The sequence below is a fragment of the Solanum verrucosum genome, unplaced genomic scaffold, assembly GCF_900185275.1.
Source record: "Solanum verrucosum unplaced genomic scaffold, falcon-dt-bn FXZP01000234.1, whole genome shotgun sequence".
Taxonomy (NCBI): domain Eukaryota; kingdom Viridiplantae; phylum Streptophyta; class Magnoliopsida; order Solanales; family Solanaceae; genus Solanum; species Solanum verrucosum.
Genome location: NW_026020440.1, coordinates 1,406,484 through 1,428,114, shown reverse-complemented (window position 1 = coordinate 1,428,114; position 21,631 = coordinate 1,406,484). Strand labels below are relative to the sequence as shown.

At 33.7% G+C, this 21,631-nt stretch overlaps 2 protein-coding genes and 1 long non-coding RNA gene across 9 annotated transcripts; 2 read left to right on the top strand and 1 right to left on the bottom strand.

Moving 5' to 3' along the window:
- Positions 1–8,722: 8,722 nt before the first annotated feature.
- LOC125808322 (translocase of chloroplast 159, chloroplastic) lies at positions 8,723–13,324 on the top strand. 4 transcript variants are annotated; one of them, XM_049488049.1, is made up of 3 exons: positions 8,723–9,376; positions 9,446–9,717; positions 9,838–13,324. In XM_049488049.1, the coding sequence occupies exons 1-3, from the start codon at positions 8,762–8,764 to the stop codon at positions 13,118–13,120; spliced, it is 4,170 nt and encodes a 1,389-aa protein (XP_049344006.1). In that variant the 5' UTR covers positions 8,723–8,761; the 3' UTR covers positions 13,121–13,324. The 4 variants fall into 4 exon arrangements, with proteins under 4 accessions (XP_049344006.1, XP_049344004.1, XP_049344003.1 ...); XM_049488047.1 differs by having other exon boundaries at positions 8,723–9,657; positions 9,778–13,324; XM_049488046.1 differs by having other exon boundaries at positions 8,723–9,717.
- Positions 13,325–18,061: 4,737 nt separating this feature from the next.
- On the bottom strand, positions 18,062–19,907 carry LOC125808264 (stress-related protein). Of its 4 annotated transcripts, none has more exons than XM_049487982.1 (4): positions 19,770–19,849; positions 19,645–19,736; positions 18,939–19,163; positions 18,062–18,676 (listed from the first exon to the last, which is right to left on the bottom strand). In XM_049487982.1, exons 1-4 carry the CDS (start codon positions 19,819–19,821, stop codon positions 18,182–18,184), a joined length of 864 nt encoding a protein of 287 aa, XP_049343939.1. In that variant the 5' UTR covers positions 19,822–19,849; the 3' UTR covers positions 18,062–18,181. The 4 variants fall into 4 exon arrangements, with proteins under 4 accessions (XP_049343939.1, XP_049343938.1, XP_049343936.1 ...); XM_049487981.1 differs by having other exon boundaries at positions 19,645–19,762; positions 19,796–19,826; XM_049487979.1 differs by having other exon boundaries at positions 19,645–19,907.
- On the top strand, positions 19,579–19,850 carry LOC125808265 (uncharacterized). Its single transcript, XR_007441717.1, has 2 exons — positions 19,579–19,736; positions 19,770–19,850. It is a non-coding gene; the product is annotated as an uncharacterized LOC125808265 (long non-coding RNA).
- Positions 19,908–21,631: the final 1,724 nt, after the last annotated feature.

Below are 21,631 nucleotides of genomic sequence, written 5' to 3'. Positions count from 1 at the left end.
AAGACTAATATTTCTTTATCTTTATATACACAATAAATATTTTTTTGCCCCTCTACACCCCAAATGTTTTAAACAACTCTTCGTGCTTATTTATCTTCACTTTTATTATTGTTTGTTAATAAATAGAAAGATAAATAATCTGCAAAGAAGATCTTCTTTCTTTGACATAGAAGTGAACTTATGATTTCTATTTCAAGTTATTTAACTTTGTATCTAATATTAGAAAATTGATGTAAATGAATATTCCTAGTTTTAGAATAGCATTGCCATTTTGTAAGTCCATGAGCAAGAATTATATGATATCACATTAGTTAGACTTTGTGAAATAGTGTAAACCGTGCTCATGAGGCGTAATTTATTTTTTTAAAATTCTGAACTAAGTCTTGCCTCTAAGGCAAGAGTTATAGAGTACCAAAGAAGTTGGGCATAATATCGTGTTCTACATGTGTATGTAGCATACATTCAAAAAATTCATTAAAAATAAATACATGTTAAAATAACTTGCTTCATGAAATGTTTCAAATTTATATTAAACAAATATACCGTTGAACTATAATAAATGATATGACAATACCATATGTTATGTTTTAAGGTTGTATATACGTATACTTTTGACCTTTGGGGTTGTGTATAACGGAGGGACACACAACATCATCTAAATGGTCTATCCAAATTTAATTTCTTTATCCACAATTAAAAAAATACACACATCATTCCCAGGTTTCGCTGGTCTCCCATGCGCGAATCCTCTCCGATGTGTGATTATGTTGTAGCGGTTCATTGGTCTCCGATTGGGTGATTTTGTTTTAAAAAGGTAGAATATTTTTAATGAGTAAATTAATTTTGAAATTCTAACAATTAATAGAGATAAAATAGTGAATTCACTATGTCAATTACTGTTTGCTTTAATAGGCGTGTCAAGTAAAAAATAGACAAGTAAATCGGGACAGAAGGACTATTGAGTATTCTAGACATTCACAAATTTCAGTACCTGAGAGTACAAAGAAATTGGAAGATGGGTGATTTTTTTTTAATGGTAGGTAAAAATTAAATTAATTTTGGGTAAAACTTATTTATGATGCCACACGTATCTCTGTCCGTCACAAGGGTATACATAACTTAAAAGTATGACGGTAAGGTTATATACAACCTTAAAGTATAGGGAAAATTGTATATAATAGCAAACTATCAATTTAAATTAAATGCTACAAATATAGTTTGATTTAATTGTACACCATAGCAAATTGTTGTTCTTTCGCCTCTCTTCTGGTGAATCTCGCTCGCCACTCTCGTTCTCTCCCTCGCCTCTCTCGCTTTTTATACAAACGCAAATGTATAAAATGTGTTTGTGTTTGTATAAAGTGAGAGAAAATTGTATATATACATATATTTTCGTTCCCCTCTCTCCCCTCTCCCAGATCTCGCTCGCCACTCTCCCAGATCCCGCTCGCTCACTCGCCTCTCTCACTTTGTACAAAAACGCAAATGTATAAAATGCGTTTGTGTTGTATAAAGTGAGAGAAAATTGTCCCCTCTCCCATATCTCGCTCGCTCACTCGCCTCTCTCACTTTATACAAACACAAATGTATACATTGTGTTTGTGTTTATATAAAGCGAGAGAAAATTGTATATACAAATACAAATGCATATATTTTCGTCCTATATATTTATGATTATACAAATATGATCTTCTCCTGCCAAGTTTTCTTTTGTCTTTCTCTCTTTCTCGCTTTATACAAACACATATTATACAATTAATCTTTTGTATATATATACCAAACAGATTATACAACTGTTTTCTTTTGTATAGTATAGCGAAATTATACAACTGCTTTCTTTTGTATATGTATAGCGAAATATACATATTTATGTTTGCTATTGAGCACAATTATGCAAACTATAGCTATAGCATACAAATATGATTTTTGTGTTTGCTATATGTGAAAGTCGCTCTAAAGTATAATGAAAAATATTGACGTGTCATTTATCATAGTTCGACAATATATTCGTCCTTTCTTTCCATATATTAAACGTCACTTTTTTAAAAGAAAAGTCTCACGCTGCACGCCCAAACCGAAAGAAAGCCCAATTAAATTGGACCTAGATCTCATTGCTTTAAAATGCCCGAGGGGGGGCGGGGGGTAGTTGAAGATTTTTCAAGGAAAGATAATTTAGGGTCATTTGCAATTTCACCCATAATTTTATGTTGATTTTTAATTTAGGCCCCTCATAACAAATATTTTCTCATCCTAATTTATGTGGTACTTTACGAGTTTCGAGATTCAAATAAATCTTTTTTTGATTATAAATTTTCATATATTTTTTAAATAACTTGAAATATCAATTATTGTGACTTATAGTAGTTTTCAAATATGTAATTTTTTTGATTTTTTTTACATATTTCATGTCCGAATTCACAATCAAAATTAAACTGTTTGACTCTCGAAAATCGTTTCACATAAATTGAGACAAGAATAACTTTTTAGCGGGACGTAGGTGCATATCATATCATGATATCCCAAAAATTATGCTCGGCCATGAGTTTAATTTTAAAAAAATTATATTCAGCTCACTAAACATAAGTTCAATTGCTTAAAATTTAAAAAAAGTTAAAAATCAATTCATTTAAAATATAAAATATATAATTTTATAGATAATTTAGGGAATTGGAATATCATATATGGACGCTAAAAAAAAGAGAAGGCCATACATTAAAGATGAGGAAGTTGAGGTCCACATAAAATCAGTAAAACCCAATGTTGACAAAATTTTAAAAAGCAAATGGAACATATTCAAACAAACAAAAAAAAAGAAAAAGTGTTTTGTGGGGAATTCAAATCCCTCAAGATATTATCATTTTTTCTAAAAAATAATTTGGTCAGACCCAAGATATTATCATTATCATCATTTCCATCCAAAGCCTGCAGTTACAACCAAACAAATATGCAAATCCAAAATCTTCAGTAAGATTGTGACATTTCTTAAGTCCCACTCTCGATGGTGGCTTCAGAATTTTCATTAAACAGGTTCGAAAAATAAATATACCATGCCTATCTTAATATGAATTTTGAACCCCCTAAACCATTATAGTAACTTCTGGTCTTGTGTTTAGGAAATTCAAAATCTATATATTTATTAAAATTTTAAAAAATATCTTATATAAACAGTGTAATTTTTTATCGAAATGATTCGGGTGAACATTTTTGCCCCCTCCTAAATCTGTCCCAACACTCTATCGTGTTATAGTTTGTTCGATTTTCAAGTTTTTGAAAGTAAAAAAAATAATAAATTCAAAGAGTTGAGACAAGGGGTGTGTTTGGTATGAAGGAAAATTTTCCGGAAAATGTTTTCCAATTTTCTCATGTTTGGTTGGGTTAAATGTTTTGGAAAATGTTTTCCAAATCAACTCATTTTCCTCAAATTTAAGGAAAATGACTTCCCTTCAAAACTTAAGGAAAACATTTTTCAAAACTCTCTTCCAACTTCAAACTACAATTATTTTTTTGTTGAAAAAATCAATTTATTTTGTTCCTACCCTCAAACCAGCCCCCCAACCAACCTCCCCAAAAAAATAATAATTTAAAACTTGTTTTTAAATTCAATTTTTTTACCCACCCTCACCCCTACCCCTACCCCCACCCCCTCCCAAAAAAATATTAAAAATTATTTTTAAAAGATATTTCTAATTTCAATTTTTTATTTTCTACTCACCAACCAAACATGAGAAAATAAGTCAAAAATCAACTTGTTTTCCAGGAAAACATTTTCTAGGAAAACATTTTCCTTCATACCAAACACACCCAAGATGTAGAAGGGTGCAAGATGTTTCAGATTGTAAAGAAGCTGAAATTAATGAAGCAGAAGCTTAGGAAACTCAACTCCTAACATTTCAAGAACATTGTCTCGGAGGCAAGTGATGATCGAAAAGCATTAAAAGAAGTACAGGGGAGACTTCAAGCTGATCCTTCAAATGTGCAGATCCAAATGGAAGAAAATATAGTGTACCAGAAGTATAGGAGATCCTCTTACATGGCTGAGATGTATTTGTAACAGAAAAGTAAAGCGACATGGATCAAATTAGATGACGACAACACAAAGTATTTTCATTCAATAACCAAGCATAGGAGACTGCATCAGGGCACTACTCAACTGAAGGATGATCAAGGGGCTTGGCAAACTGATCCTACACAAATAGCCAACATATTTGTTAAGTACTACACTGAGCTTTTGGGTACCAAAACTGATAGAAGGAGTAGAGCTTCAATGAGGATCATTCAGAATGGTCCCTGTTTGACTGTAGACCATCAGATAGAGTTGTTGAGACCATTTTCTAGGAAAGAGGTCAAGGAAATAATGTTCAAGACAGATAGCAACAAGAGCCCTAGGCCTGAAGGGTTTGGTAGTGGTTTCTACAAAACAGCTTGGCCAATTATAGAGGATGATATCACAAGAGCTATTATGGATTTTTTCCAGAATGGGAGGTTATTGAAACAACTGAATGCCACCATCATTGCCCTAATACCTAAAGTGGACAATCCAGAATTTGCAAGTCAGTATAGACCCATTTCATGTTGTAATGTTATATAATAAGAGGCACTATAATAGAAAATCAGTATATCCTAGGTGTTTGATGAAAATAGACTTGAAAAAGGCCTATGATATGGTAAATTGGCAGTTTCTGCAGGAAGTAATGGAGGGATATGACTTTCCAGCTCAGTTTATTCAACATATGCTCAGTTGTGTAAAAACTCCCAAGTTCTCAGTAAAAGTTAATGGCCAGAGTTATGGTTTTTTTTAAGGGCAAAGAGGGTTAAGGCAAGGTGACCCTGCTTCACCATTTCTGTTCGTACTTGTGATGGAATATTTGTCTAGAACATTGAAGACCATGAGCATGCTGCCTGATTTCCGGTTCCATTCAATGGGTAAAGAACTAAAGCTTACACACTTGACATTTGCCGATGACCTAATGATATTTTGTAAAGCAAATGGTGATTCTGTTAATAGAGTAATGAAGGCCCTTTCACACTTTAACAATGTTTTTGGACTTGTTGCTAACATGGAGAAATCAAGTATTTTTGTAGCTGGAGTGAAAGATCATGTGAAAAATGAGCTACTGTTAAGGACTGGATTTACCCTCGGAGAATTCCCTATTAGATACTTGGGATTGCCGCTATCATCTAAGAGATGGAGTAAATTAGAATGCCAACAGTTAGTGGAAAAAATCAAATCCAGATCAGATTGACATATACCAAGCAATTATCATATGCTGGAAGGCTTCAAGTCATAAACTCAGTATTTTTTTTCAATTCATAGTTTTTGGGGATCAGTCTTTGTCCTTCCACAAAGTATAAGAAAACTGGTAGACAGGAGATGTAGAGAGTACTTATGGGGCGGGTCTGATGAAAAGAAAAATGTGTCATTAGTCTTATGGAGTAAAGTGTGTCTGCCTAAGAAGCTTGGATGATTGAATATTAAAGATTGTAGTTTATGGAACGTTGCTATGGCATTTGATTGTCAAGAAGGACTCACTATGGGTCAAGTGGGTGCATGGTGTATATATGAAAGCAGGAGAGGATGTTTGGAACCACAAAGCTCCTGTAGATAGCAGCTGGTATTGAAGGATGATTCACACAATGAAAGGAAAAATGCAAAGTTGGTATATGCAAGATAGGTGCAGGCTGACTAAGAGAGGTGAATACTCAATCACAAGGAGTTATATTGGTCTTAGAGGGCACCACAACCGTGTACATATTGCTGAATGTATTTGGAGTGCAATGGCTCAACCTAAACATAGATTTATTCTCTAGTTAGCTATCCAAGATAGATTGCTAACTAAGGAAAGGCTGTTGAAGATGAACATCTCAGTGAAGGAAGCTAATTGTTGTTTATGTGATGCTCAGAAGCTGGAGACAGCCAAACACTTGTTCAGTGAATGTCCATGGTTCATTGAGGTCAAGAGGAATGTTGAACAATGGACATGTTTGCCGATACAATTGGGGGAGGTGAAGGAAGTAATAGTAAAAATTAAAAGGAAGAAATGGAAGTAGTTTTAGAAACAAGTGATAGCTGCGAGTTGGGGGCAATGATCTACCATACTTGGAGAGCCCAAAACTGGAAAATTTTCAAAGGAGTACATATACAAACAATTGAGATACACACACAAATTAAGAGGGAGATTTTACATAGAATAGACATACTTAGTTCATCTAAGAGAGATAGCAGATGTAGTGTTTTTTTTTGCAAAAGCTGAAAGTGTAACTAGTTTTTTGTGTTTTGTTGAAGGCTTGAGTCGCAGTTGTTGTGCTCAAGGGCTCTTTAGGTGTATGTTTTTGCTTTAGTAATGGTAATGTTTACATGGTTACCAAAAAAAAAAAAAGAGTTGAGGCATATGAACATGTTTTTAATAAGAAAAAGAAAGTGATTCTCCAAATAGCATACTAAATTGTTTTTTTTTAATACTATCTTTTTCCCAAAAGCACCTTTTAAATCTTGAATAAATAATTAGTTAATTACTACTCCCTCCGTCCACAATTGTTTGTCAGGGTAAGGTCATGCACACCCCTCAAGGAAAATTTAATACAAGGTGTAATTTGACTAATATAACCCTACTATACCAAGAATACCAAAAGTCCACATAACTTTTCAATTGAATTACACTATCATTAAGGGCAGAATTGGAAAAAGGTGACTAATTATTTCTTGATTGTTTAAATTGACAATTAATCTTGGACATCTATTTTTAGTATACCTGCCAAATAATTGTGGACGGAGGGAGTAATAAAGTTATGCTTAAATTAAGCTCGATCCAAGACTTCAATATGTATATATATATAAAATAGGTTTGTCCTACTACCTCATTAGACTTTAGTTCGTGTCAAATTCGAACTCCTGGCTTGCATTTAATTCACACGTCACATGTTTTTTTTCTTTTTTCCATTTAAACCAAAATTATGCGTTTTAATTGAAGTTAGGCATTTTTTCTTATACAAGTAGACTTTCGACATACACATTGGAAATTTGGTTTGTCATTAATGTTGCTAAGGCCAGACTTCTACCCCTCCGTCTATTTTTTGTTGTCATGATACGCTTTTCAAAAATTAGTTTAACTAATTTTTAAAGTTAATTAGATTATATTAATTCATTTTTTTTAAACAAAAAATTAAATATCTAAAACTATACAAAATATACTGTAATTATAATTTTTCGCATATCAATATGATGAAAAATATATCGTAAAATGTTGTCAAAATTCTTATTGTTTGACTCAAAAACTGGAAACCATGACAACTAAAAGTAGACGGAAAGAGGTATGCATGTATGTTTGAATTTTAAGACATATATGTTCAAAATTAAGAACAATTTTTTTGAATATTAAAAAAGTTATGTACCATACTTCATTCGCGCTAATGTTTTAATATCTCTCTAATAATACTTATTTGTTTTAAATTCACTTTTTATATTTGAAATTCAACTCACATTAACAATTAGAAGTGTACCCTTTTATGGTGTTTTGTCAAATATATCTAACCAATGAGAAAATTCTACGTTGATTCCTTAATTGTTTTTTTTTTTAACACATTCACTAAGTAAATAAAATTACTGTAGATCACGATTTCTATAATTAAAAAAGCATTTAGGAAATATTTAAAAATAATAGACCATTTGTTATATATATATATATATTAGGAGTGAATTGTAGGGATTTAACACATTCCTTCGAAAAACATTTAAGAACATAAATCAAAAAGTATTTTTCACAATTATTCTTTTGATTATTTTCAAACTATTCTTACTAGAAAAAGAAAAATAGTTAACAACCTCATTAAATTAAGAATAAATACTTAAAAAAATCTCAAGAATTTTCTTAAACTTTAAAAAAATCACTTATTTTGAACTACAACATTTTTTCTTCAATAATTCATGATATGAAGTAGAGAAAGCATCTTTTTTGGTGTTTAGTATAATTTATATTGTATAATCTGTGAGATTTGACAGACATTTTTTTAGTATTTCTAGCTAATTCTTGTTCTTCCACATTTTCTACAAAACAAAAACATCATAGTTAAGATTAAACATATACTTTATTTAATTAAAAATATATTCAATCATTTTACTAATACTCCCTCTGTCCCTAATTACTTGTCCACTTTTGAATTGACACACCTATTAAGAAAATAATAATTGATATAGTGAGTTTATCATTTTACCCCTATTAATTATGAAGTGGATGAATTAAAAACTAGTTCTACCATTTTCAAAGTAATTGATTGAGGGAATAATGAATAATTTATTTTGTCTTTTCTTGATTTGTCAAAATGGAGAAGTAATTAGGTACAACTAAAAAAGGAAATGTGGACAAGTAATTAGGGACATAGGTAGTAATAAATTTCATAATTTTATACCTCAAATTTATAATCCCAAAATATCTCGAATATGAAGAAAACTCTATTAAGAGCGCCATCCTCTGACGTGTTCTGTAATGCGTAATCTAAATTTAATTGACGTATGATAAATAAAAAATCTCGGATAACTTTGTTCCCGAACCAAAACACCCCTAAAGAATGAAAATTCTCAAAAACCCCAAAGCCCACAGTGTGCCTAATAGAAATGCAGCTAGTAGTATAAACCTTATCGTCTACTCTTATCTCACAAGAACCAAACCCCTCTTTGTTCTCTCCACAGAGAACTTGTTATCTTTCCACTTTTCAATCCTTCCATTTGTCACAGTTGAGTATCGGAGTTGTTGTTGTTGCTGGCGCCATGGATTCCGAAGAAGCGACGTTTTCCCCTCCTGCTGTTTCTTCTTCTCCAGGTTCTTCTCCCATCAACAATTCTTCTTCTAATCATACTGAAACTGAAAATGTCTCCAAAATTAATGTAGAAATCACTGATTCCGATATTAATAGTAATAGCAATAGTGAGGGTAAAAGCGTTAGTGATGTAACTATTGTGGGTGGTCAGCAAGAATTGCCAATTCCTGCTGACCCAGATGAGGGAACCCTAGAAAAAACTATTGGTGAAGAGAAGTTGAATGATTCCGTTGTGGGTTCTGCGGATGTTTCGATGTTGAAGTCAGAGAAGCCTGTTTCTGAGGTTTCTATGAGTGAGGGTGTTGAAAATGTTGAGGTTTTAGGGGGAGGAAAGGGTGAAGATGTTGGTGGTTCTGTTCCTGTTATTGGGAATAGTTTACCTGATTCTACTGACTCTGATGCCACTAAATCTATGGGGACGGGAATTGAAGGCTCGGAGGGAAATACTGAAGAGTTTGACTCAGCTGATAAGTTGAATTCGATTGAGCAGGTGAAAGATAGTGGTGGTGAGGTTGCAGTAGGTGCAGAATTGAAAGAGGGTGAGGATAGGTCCACTCAGGAGGAGGTGAAGGAAACTGTGGAGGATGAAAAGATAGAATTGACAGAGGGTGGGGATAGGTCTATCGAGGAGGAGGTGAAGGAGACTGTGGAGGATGAAAAGATGGAATTGCAAGGGGGTGAGGATAGGTCCATTCAGGAGGAGGTGAAGGAGATTGTGGAGGATGAAAAGAATGAAGCTTTAACTAGTGTTGCTTCATCTAATTTGAAGGATGCTGAGGAACCTACCTCGGTCATTGAAGAGAGTGCTATTGCTTCATCCAATTTGAAGGAGGCTGAGGAACCTACCTCGGTCATTGAAGAGAGTGCTATTGCTTCATCCAATTTGAAGGAAGCTGAGGAACCTACCTCAGTCATTGAAGAGAGTGCTATTGCTTCATCCAATTTGAAGGAGGTTGAGGAACCTACCTCGGTCATTGAAGAGAGTGCTATTGCTTCATCCAATTTGAAGGAGGCCGAGGAACCTACCTCGGTCATTGAAGAGAGAGCTATACATAGTGATGATGCCGAAAAATTCAATAAGGTGGTTGTTGAACAACCGTCAGAATCTTTGTTGGCTGAAACAGATGGTGAGAAATTTACTTCCGAAGGAGATGCAGTTGTGGATGCCATTGAAGTCAATGTCTCGGGGCCAGGGGTTGCTGTTGTTGGAGATGTGGAAGAGAGCAAGGAAGTGGAAGAACATATTGAAGGTACTACTGATGAGAATGTGACATCAGTAAATGATGTTGGTGAGACCAGACAACTTATTGAAGAAGTGGCTAATATGACAGTTGATGAAGTAGATGCACAAGACCCTAAGCCTGTGGTGGATGATACTGTTGCAGCTGCAGAATCAATGCCTGTGGATAACATTGTTGGTGCTGGAAAACTAGATTCTGGAGATGTTCAGACTAGTGATGTGGTAGCTGTTACTGAAGAAATTAAAGAAGCTGATCCTGAAACTGTTAATAAAAGGCTGGACACCAAGGATGTTGAAGTGGAACCTGAGCAGGCAGTGTCTGGAACTATATATGCCAATGGTGACCATTCCGGAGAAAGCATCGAGGGAGATGCAGTGGAAGTTGAAGTCTCTGGTCAAACATCTGCCATATCAAGGTCAATCACTGGCTCAGAGCAAGAAGGAGTAGCTAAAGATCATATAGATGAAGAAGCTGACCTTGAAGGCTCAGTTTCAGATGGAGAGACAGATGGTATGATTTTTGGAAGCTCTGAAGCTGCCAAACAGTTTATGGAGGAGCTGGAAAGGGAATCCGGTGGTGGCTCTTATGCTGGTGCTGAGGTTTCGCAGGATATTGATGGTCAGATTGTCACTGACTCAGATGAGGAGGCTGATACTGATGAAGAAGGAGATGGGAAGGAGTTGTTTGATTCAGCTGCCTTAGCTGCTCTTTTAAAAGCAGCAACAGGTGGTGATTCTGATGGTGGCAACATAACAATCACGTCTCAAGATGGATCAAGACTATTCTCTGTTGAACGTCCTGCTGGTCTTGGGTCATCACTCCGGTCACTGAGGCCAGCTCCCCGACCAAGCCAACCCAATCTTTTTACTCATTCCAGTCTTCAGAACAGTGGAGAATCTGAGAACAACTTGAGTGAAGAAGAGAAAAAGAAACTGGAGACACTACAGCAGATTAGGGTCAAGTTTTTGAGGCTTATTCACAGGTTGGGTCTTTCTTCTGATGAGCCCATAGCTGCACAAGTTTTGTACCGGATGACACTTGTTGCACGAAGGCAAAACAGTCCACTTTTTAGCATTGAGGCTGCCAAGATGAAAGCTTTCCAGCTTGAAGCAGAGGGGAAAGATGATCTGGACTTCTCCGTGAATATCCTGGTTATTGGCAAATCTGGGGTGGGTAAGAGTGCTACCATAAACTCTATCTTTGGAGAGGAAAAAACATCAATTGATGCCTTTGGACCTGCTACCACCAGTGTGAAAGAGATCAGTGGTGTTGTAGATGGTGTTAAGATTCGGGTGTTTGATACACCTGGCCTCAAGTCCTCTGCGATGGAACAGGGTTTCAATCGCAGTGTCTTGTCTTCAGTAAAGAAGTTGACTAAGAAGAACCCCCCTGATATTTTCCTCTATGTCGATCGACTGGATGCCCAAACTAGAGATCTCAATGATCTTCCTATGCTGAAGACTATCACAAGTTGTCTTGGTCCTTCAATATGGCGAAGTGCCATAGTCACCCTCACACATGGAGCTTCTGCACCTCCAGATGGACCTTCTGGATCCCCTTTAAGTTATGAGGTGTTTGTTACTCAAAGATCTCATGTTGTTCAGCAGTCTATCGGGCAAGCAGTAGGCGATTTACGAATGATGAGTCCAAGTTTGATGAATCCCGTCTCTCTGGTAGAAAATCATCCATCTTGTAGGAGGAATAGGGATGGACATAAGATACTACCTAATGGCCAGAGCTGGAGGCCTCAATTACTGCTGTTAAGCTACTCAATGAAGATCTTATCTGAAGCAAGTGCACTTTCAAAGCCTGAAGATCCATTTGATCACCGTAAGCTCTTTGGTTTCCGCACACGCTCACCACCTCTTCCGTACATGCTTTCTTCAATGTTGCAGTCACGTGCGCATCCAAAGCTTTCTGCTGAGCAGGGTGGTGACAACGGTGATTCAGACATTGACTTAGATGATTTGTCAGACTCTGACCAAGAAGAAGAAGATGAGTACGACCAGCTTCCTCCCTTCAAGCCTCTTCGGAAGGCTCAGCTTGCTAAGCTCAGCAAAGAACAGAGGAAGGCGTACTTTGAGGAGTATGACTATAGGGTCAAGCTCCTTCAGAAGAAACAGTTGAGAGAAGAGTTAAAAAGAATGAAAGAGATGAAAAGTAAGGGAAAAGAGGCGGCAATTGACTATGGTTATGCAGAGGAAGAAGCTGATGCAGGTGCAGCAGCTCCTGTAGCAGTTCCCCTCCCTGACATGGCCCTCCCACCTTCTTTTGATAGTGATAATCCCGCCTACAGGTACCGCTTCTTGGAGCCCACATCACAGTTCCTTGCAAGGCCTGTTCTGGACACGCATGGTTGGGATCATGATTGTGGCTATGATGGTGTTAATGTGGAACAGAGTTTAGCCATTGCAAGTCGTTTCCCTGCTGCAGTTACTGTGCAAATCACCAAAGATAAGAAGGATTTCAGTATCAATTTGGACTCTTCTATTGCTGCCAAGCACGGAGAAAATGGATCAACCATGGCTGGCTTTGATATTCAAAGCATAGGAAAGCAACTTGCCTATATTGTCCGAGGAGAAACCAAATTCAAAAACTTGAAGAAGAACAAGACTGCTTGCGGAATTTCTGTTACATTTCTAGGTGAAAATATGGTCACTGGACTTAAAGTTGAAGATCAGATCATCTTAGGCAAGCAATACGTTCTAGTTGGCAGTGCTGGCACTGTTCGATCTCAGAGTGACACAGCTTATGGGGCGAACTTTGAACTGCAGAGGAGGGAGGCAGATTTCCCAATTGGTCAGGTGCAGTCTACATTGTCTATGTCTGTCATAAAGTGGAGAGGTGATTTGGCTCTAGGTTTCAACAGTATGGCACAATTCGCTGTGGGACGCAATTCGAAGGTAGCTGTTCGAGCAGGAATCAATAACAAGCTCAGTGGGCAAGTAACCGTGAGGACAAGCAGTTCAGACCATCTCTCTCTTGCACTTACTGCTATTATTCCAACTGCAATTGGCATCTACAGGAAGCTTTGGCCAGATGTTGGCGAGAATTACTCAATCTACTAAATTTCATTTTCATATCAGCATTGCATTTTTGGTTCATTAGACCTTATATGATGGCATATTATCTTTGTCAGTTCGTTGAATAATGCTTCTGTTAATTTCTTCCCATCTATTTAGGATTTCTACTGTTATGAGTTATAAGTCAATTTTGAGTGATTGAATGTACTTTTTTGCCAGATGAAATGAAGAGGTTTGTGTTGCTTTAAATGCTTCGTACATTATATTGAACACTGTGATTCTTTTTCTCATTTAATGTACTTCTATTCAACTACATACATCTTATAAAGAATGGTCCACAAGGCAGAGTTTCCTTGATTCTTTTGATATTTATTGTTTCATAACATGATATTAATTGAACCAATTGACACTTTTTGAGTGGTGACATTACAAGGTTCAATATATGAGCAGAATGTGGTTTTGGTTTTCTTGACTTGTCAGATACTCAAGTCTTGTAGATCTATGACTTATTCTTGGGCAAGGACATGTTAAATGTATTGTCTCATAGTAGTAGAAGTATTTGCTTGAATTATTTTTCCAAAATCGAGTTTTCGAAGTCATTTTTTGATTATTTCTTTTTTTGGAGGAAGTGTTTGTTTTACTTGAGCCGAGAGTCTATCGGAAACAAGTAACAACCTCTCTACCTTCCCTACTTGTGGATTACATTGAATATGTTGTTGTCGAGTAAGTGTATGTTTGAGCCGTTTATGTTTTTCTAAAACATTTGAAAAACTAAGTTGATCTTCTTTTTTTGGTGCAACCAAACAGAATACCATTAAGCAAGCAGCTAATAAGCTCGACTCTTGAGATGCATAAGAGCTAAAGATGTACATGAATTTCTTTGACTATTTTTTTTGTTTCCACCCGATGTCTGGTATCCACATTGGAATCCGACTAAATTTGAATTTACGGTGAAAAGTCCTATATTTTGGGTTAAAGCGCTCCCAACTTGTTTGATGATATTTGTGGCCATGGCTGACTTTCTGTTTTGTTTTTTAATCATAATGCCAATTTATTAGTAAATCTTTTCTCAAAAGGTGTTTATGCTGTGTCAAATGAAGGACAAGGAAGTAGGGGGAAAAACTGACCTTTTTACTGCTTTTATAAAGCATGAACTTTGAAAGCATTTAGAACTTACAAACTATTGCAAATATGTTTAATATCATAATACACTATCAATGTGAAAATTATTTCACATCATCATTATATTTTAACATGTTACTACCTCCATCCACAATTAACTGTCATACTTTCCATTTTTAAAGTCAAACTAATAAAACTTTGACTGACATTTTACGATATATGTTTTCATCATATTGATATGCAAAAAATTGCAATGTATAGTACTTTTCGTATAATTTTTGAATATCTAAATTTTTTGTTTAAAATATCAAATTAATGTAATCTAATTTAACTTTAAAAATTAGTCAAATTGACTTTCGAAAAGCGCAACATGACAAATAAAAGTGGACGGAGGAGTACTTTACTATTTTTTTTTTGAGAAGGAGTACTTTACTATTTTTACCAATTAATCATTCATATTTTAACTTTCTAGATTACTATATTATAGAAGAGTCTAGGAATGACTACCAATGGTCCAATAAGATCACTACTAATGTCCAATATATTTATAAAATATATAAGTGTGCCCCACCACCTTCCACTTAAATACTACATATTATATATTATTAATTACTATACTATAAATCACAACTAATATCCAATATATTTATCAAACTATATAAGTCGGCCCCACCACCTTCCACTTAAATACTACATATTATATATTAATTACTATACTATAAATGACTTAAATACTCCATATTATCTATTACAATAATTAACAATTATTTGACACTTTAAATTCTATCAATGCCATATAAATTAGGATAAAAAACCTAACATATAATATTTAAATATATTTAAAAATAATATAAGTAATACTATACATTACAATAATTAACAACTTAATTATTTAAAACTTATACAAAAAATTTAATTGACTCTCTAAATTCTATTGGTACCACATAAAATGGATTATATAATAAACATATATTGTTTGAAATTGACGAAAAAGAAACAATAAATTACAATAATTAATAAAAAAAATAGTCCACTCCAAAAAATCCATCAATTAACAACATATATTGTTTGAAATTGACGAAAAAGAAACTATAAATTACAATAATTAACAAAATAAATCTCTCGACTCCAACAAATCTATCAATTAATGCCACATAAATTGGGACATGGCAAATAACATATATTATTAAAAAATTAGGTTCAAAATGTACTAAAAAATACAATAACTAACAACTTAATATATTAAAGAGACATATAAAAAAGGGTTAATATTTGAAATTCTGCATCTTCCACATAAATTAGAACAAAGAGAGTAATAAATATTATTTTCAAAATTATGTTAAAAAAAAGTACTACAAATCATAATAGCTAACAATTTAAAATATTTTTAAAATCATATACAAACTTCAATAACTTCTCAAATTCCATAATATGACATAAATTAAAAAAAAGTGTTATAAATCATAATAAATAGTACAATATTTAAACTACTTTAAAAGCATTATAAATTATAATAAATAATACAACAATTTAAATTACTGAAAATTTAACGACTTAAATTTTTTTTTAAAAATGTATTAAAATTTTGGTTAATTGTCAAAACTTTACATGTGCCACATAAATTGGGACATGGACAGTCACACATATTTTTAAAAAAAATTACATTAAAAGTATTCTATCAATTAACAACATATATTGTTTGAAATTGACGAAAAAGAAACTATAAATTACAATAATTAACAAAATAAATCTCTCGACTCCAACAAATCTATCAATTAATGCCACATAAATTGGGACATGGCAAATAACATATATTATTAAAAAATTAGGTTCAAAATGTACTATAAAATACAATAATTAAGAACTTAATATATTAAAGAGACATATAAAAAATGGTTAATATTTGAAATTCTGCCTGTGCCACATAAATTAGAACAAACAGAGTAATAAATATTATTTTCAAAATTATGTATAAAAAAAAAGTACTACAAATCACAATAGCTAAAAATTTAAAATATTTTAAAAATCATATAAAAATTTCAATAACTTCTCAAATTCCATAATATAACACTTAAATACTACATATTATATATTAATTACTATACTATAAATGACTTAAATACTCCATATTATCTATTACAATTATTTGACACTTTAAATTCTATCAATGCCATATAAATTAGGATAAAAAACCTAACATATAATATTTAAATATATTTAAAAATAATATAAGTAATACTATACATTACAATAATTAACAGCTTAATTATTTAAAACTTATATAAAAAATTTAATTGACTCTCTAAATTCTATTGGTACCACATAAAATGGATTATATGATAAACATATATTGCTTGAAATTGACGAAAAAGAAACAATAAATTACAATAATTAATAAAAAAATAGTCGACGAAATTGACGAAAAACAAATTATAAATTACAATAATTAACAAAATAAATCTCTCGACTCCAACAAATCTATCAATTAATGCCACATAAATTGGGACATGGCAAATAACATATATTATTAAAAAACTAGGTTCAAAATGTATTATAAAATACAATAACTAACAACTTAATATATTAAAGAGACATATAAAGAATGGTTAATATTTGAAATTCTGCATGTGCCACATAAATTAGAACAAAGAGAGTAATAAATATTATTTTCAAAATTATGTTTAAAAAAAGTACTACAAATCACAATAGCTAAAAAATTAAAATATCTTTAAAATCATATAAAAATTTCAATAACTTCTCAAATTCCATAATATGACATAAATTAAAATAAAAAAATAATATATATTGGGCCCCGTGCTGGCACGGGGTCCTATATCTAGTATCCATAGAAGCAATTAATCATTTTCTTGTACTAGTAGATAGCATTAGTTATTTGTAGGGGTGTTCACGGGTCGGTTTGGATCGATTATTGGTTAAAATCAAAATCAAACCAACTTAATCGGTTTTAAAATTATCAAAACCAAACCAAACCAATTATAATATACATTTATCGGTTTGGTGGTTATCGATTTCGGTTTGGTTTGGTTTGGTTATTCAGTTATTAATCATACACAAAAAATAAAAGAAACAATTCATTCAAAATGTTAAAAAAGTGACAACAATCCATTCAAAACGAAAAATAGTTAGAATGACTTAATTACTGAACTTTCAATCACTAAATTTAGTATCAATAAAGCTTTAAAATTCACTATATTGGCCTACAAGGAAGAAACAATAACATTTTTTGTCCCACAAAAAATTATCATAGACACTCATATACATGAAATCAATAAGATAAATGTTTTCATCTTGAACATTTTTGCTTTCAATAAGTAAATTGTATAGAAATTTTAATGAAAATATATATAAGATCTTTAAAGTTGTTTATAAAAATAATATATTAAGTATTTATATTAATAAAATATATGTATATAATTCATCGATTCGATTCGGTTATTTCTTCGGTTTTTTCGAATAAAACCATAACCAAACCAATTACTATCAGTTTTCAAAAATCTAAAACCAAATCAAACCAAACCCAAATAAAATCGGTTTTATTTTATAGGTTTGGTTCGGTTTTTTGATTTGGATCGGTTTTTATCCAAACCGTGAACACCCCTAGTTATTTGTATGTTGTACGCAAAATTGGAGAAATAACTAACGATCATGATGGATCTTGAGTCATTTTTTATGTTCTTGCTGCTTCTTCATGTCACATGATTTTTTTAAAAATGTTTTCTTCACTAAAAATTAACAAATTACTGTATTTTGTTTCAAGTGTTTGATTAAAAGTTGATATAATACGGTTTGTTCACGAATTTAAATTTGGTGATTTAGAATAATTATTAAAATATATTAAGGAAATTGAGAAATGGCTTATGATATAAAATGAACAATTACTACCGACAAACATAAACCAAGTTATTAACCCCTTGGCCCATTAAGCCCAATGGGCCCAACCCCCAGTACAGTAATGTAAAATGGTCATTGCGCCGGAGCAACAGTACCGTCGGTCAAGGAAACGGACTGCTCGTTCTCCGCGGCGGCGCCGCCTTCAAACACCTTCACGATCTTCTCTACGGGAATAATCGGGAAATAATGCGCCACCACATAGCCGTTCTCCGACGCATATGTCACCACTTGATTGTATTTCTCACTCCAATAAGCAGCCGTCGGCACCAAAATCTGAGCCACTTGAGGGAACAAAGGAAGCTTGTTCAGAGATCGCCATGCCAAAACCGCATTTTTCTCGGCCACTGGCTCGTATTTTGCGTATAGCTCCTTCACTGTGGGTTCGTACTTTGTGTAGAGTGTTTTAGCTACGTTGCTCGCTGTGTCCACTAAGCCATCGTGCTGTACCTCGCCGGCGAGATCTCGAGCTAATTCTGGAGCCTTCTGAGCTATTAACAGAGCTTTGGATGATGCCTGCTTTAGTAGAGAAGGCACATGGCTTTCAACTTCTGTCATCAAGTTTGCAACCTGCATAGATTCAAACTTTCAAATCCTTGCTACTGAAATTCGAGTTCAAAAGTTTACAACATTTATGTGAATTTCATGTGTATGTGTGTCCACATCCATTTTTATGGCTCATTCCTCTAATTGAGCTAGATTAGATCAAGGATTTCAATTCGTTGAAGAAGACAATTTCTAAATGTTCTCAATTCTAGCAAACTTTCAAGCTGCAAAATAAGTATGGTGTGGACAGTATGGGTAAACTTCATTTTGGAGAAAGAAGGTGAACCTTTAGGTCGATGAACTTGAGGAGATTGAAAGGAACGTTGTGGAACTTCTCATAAACCGGTCCGATAACAGTTTTAACAGTGGCTTCTACGGCCTGTACACCAGGTTTCAACGGGCCGGAGTTTTCTTTGCCGTATTCATACAAAGTTGAGAAGCAAACAATCACATAGATCACTGCAACTTGAACGACATCCAGATATTTGAGTTTCCTCTCATCTTCTGCTACCTTCAATTATAAGCACAAATCAAGTACAGATTTAAAACTTAAAAATTCTGAATCTCAGCTTATAGGTTGAGAAAACACATCGAGAAAAAATAAACTAAAATCGACAAATTTACTAGTACTCTACCTCTATTGCATGCATAAATTAACCTGTCAATGCATCTTCATCAAATCTAACTACTCTTTCTCGAAAATAAATAAATTATTATGAGTTGAGTGACCATGTGTTGTGAAGATGAAATTGGCAACCATGAAGGCAACAGCTCATTCCTCATTTAACACCTCAAAATAAGAAGATAACAATTCATTCTGGCAATTAATATGAGTAATTGAACAACTTAGATCTAATATGTGAAGCCTGAATAACAGAGTATGAACTTACAACGTAACCACGCTACAACGGTGCTTTACCTCTAGATGTTTGAAAATTAAAATTGATTTAACTATAATATCATGATAAACGTAGAAGGCATTGTATACTTACTGGATCAGCTGGATCAGTACTAGTAGGCGGCGTCGTGCTTGCTGGATCAGTACTAGCAGGCGGGGTCGTGCTTGCTGGATCAGTACTAGCAGGTGGCGTCGTGCTTGCTGGATCAGTACTAGCAGGTGGCGCGGTGCTTGCTGGATCAGTAGGCGGCGTTGCAGCTGCGTCGGCCATGGTAGAGATGGGGGAGAGATGGAGAAAACTAAGCACAATGGAGTTGTACAAGAAAGCTTCGAAAAGCAGGCCGTTAGCAAGTCCCCTTTTATAGCGGACCGGGCACGTAATAATCGTGTGCGGAGAAGTCGATGAAAATTTTACCTTATGAGAGGTTTTCAATTAATGTTTAGCCCAAAAATAAAGTGAATAAATATTCTTAATTAAAGTGAATAATATTCATGACCATAAATAGAAAGAAATTATTTAATGATATGTTTTTTGCTAATTTTTAAATTTTAAACAAGAAAAATTACACAAATTAGACTCCCAGTCATAGATCAAGCAAGTTAATATCCTTAGAGAGAGTCCAACAACATAAGAATCAAAATACACAAGAATTTTTACATAGTTTCTTAGATTGCATGGTTTATTTATTTTACCCAAGCAAAGGGCTTGTCAAGAAGCTAATACATACTTTTATTGAGTCCATGTTTCTGATAGTTCTAATCGGGTATCAGGCGCCCTACTTATCAAACTCTTTTTCGGGCTAAAAACCACGACTCATCAGACGGAGTCACAAAGACAAAGCCAATAAAAGTAGTACTAGATCCGACTGTACCTCAATCTCAGAACCAAGTCGAGAAACCATACTAAAATTCTTCTATATTTAAATAAAGCTTAGATCCGTTCATGATTTATATAAAATAGAAGTTAGTTATCCGGCATAGATATAATTTTTTAGCCGGACATAGTCACGGCTTAACTCAGAGATAAAAAGATAAAATTGAAACTAAAAGGAAGTACCTTATAGTAAACACCACTCTTTATTGCTCCGGCCAAAGTCCGGCAAGCTTATAATACTTAGAAGATTTTACAAGAGAGAGAGAGAAATGTAAACAAGAAGAGGTGGTTTCTAAAACCTGCCCTCAATTAAAGAAAAACAAACTTATTTATAGAAAAAAAAACATCTTTGTACAGGATACTGGGTCCTGGTAATAGTGTATCTACTGTAGGTGAACAGTGTATTTACTGTAGGTGAACAATGTATTTACTGTAGGTGAACAGTGTTGCTACAGTAGTGCGGGCCTGCTACCGATGCGGATAAGCTTTGCACTTCTTTTTATATCTTGTCCATTAATTTTGCCAAAAAATCTTCGGCTTTCTTCAGTGTATCCACCGGTGCTTCTTCTTCATATGGTTACGCTTCGTGCATATCTTCACTTGTTTCACTACGGATTGATGAATCTGATTTTGCGTAATGACTTATATTTACAAGAATCTTTTTCTTTACTTCTTCTAGATACTTCATAATCATTTCATTTTGTTCTCCTTCATCATGATTAGAAATTTTTCTAGCCATATGTTTTACGGAGGTTGAGTCATCAGTCATAATTCCTTTATTAGGAATCGATTTATAATCGTGTATGATTTTTGTTATTAGATCCAACAGTTCTTGTATGTATAAAGACTTTGTTTGAGGATCTTTATTCATCAACTTGTTCCAAAAATTATTATAATAAGTTCTGTATAGGCAAGGGATTTGTTCCTCAGTGAAATCTACTTTCGGAACCCATTTATGAATCCATTGAACAGAGAATTCTATAAAAAAGTATATATGTTCAATTTGTTGAAAATAACAAATACGTTCTTGATGATATAACTTGTTGAGATCTGGGGAAATCTTGACCCATTCTTTGTATAACTTGAGAAATGGTTCGGGCAATATTTTTATGATTGGCCCGTGGTATGACCACCAGTTTAAAAACCAATTTGGTATAGGGTTAGCAATATCTTGGCACATACTTTTATAAACCAAGTATGTTTATGC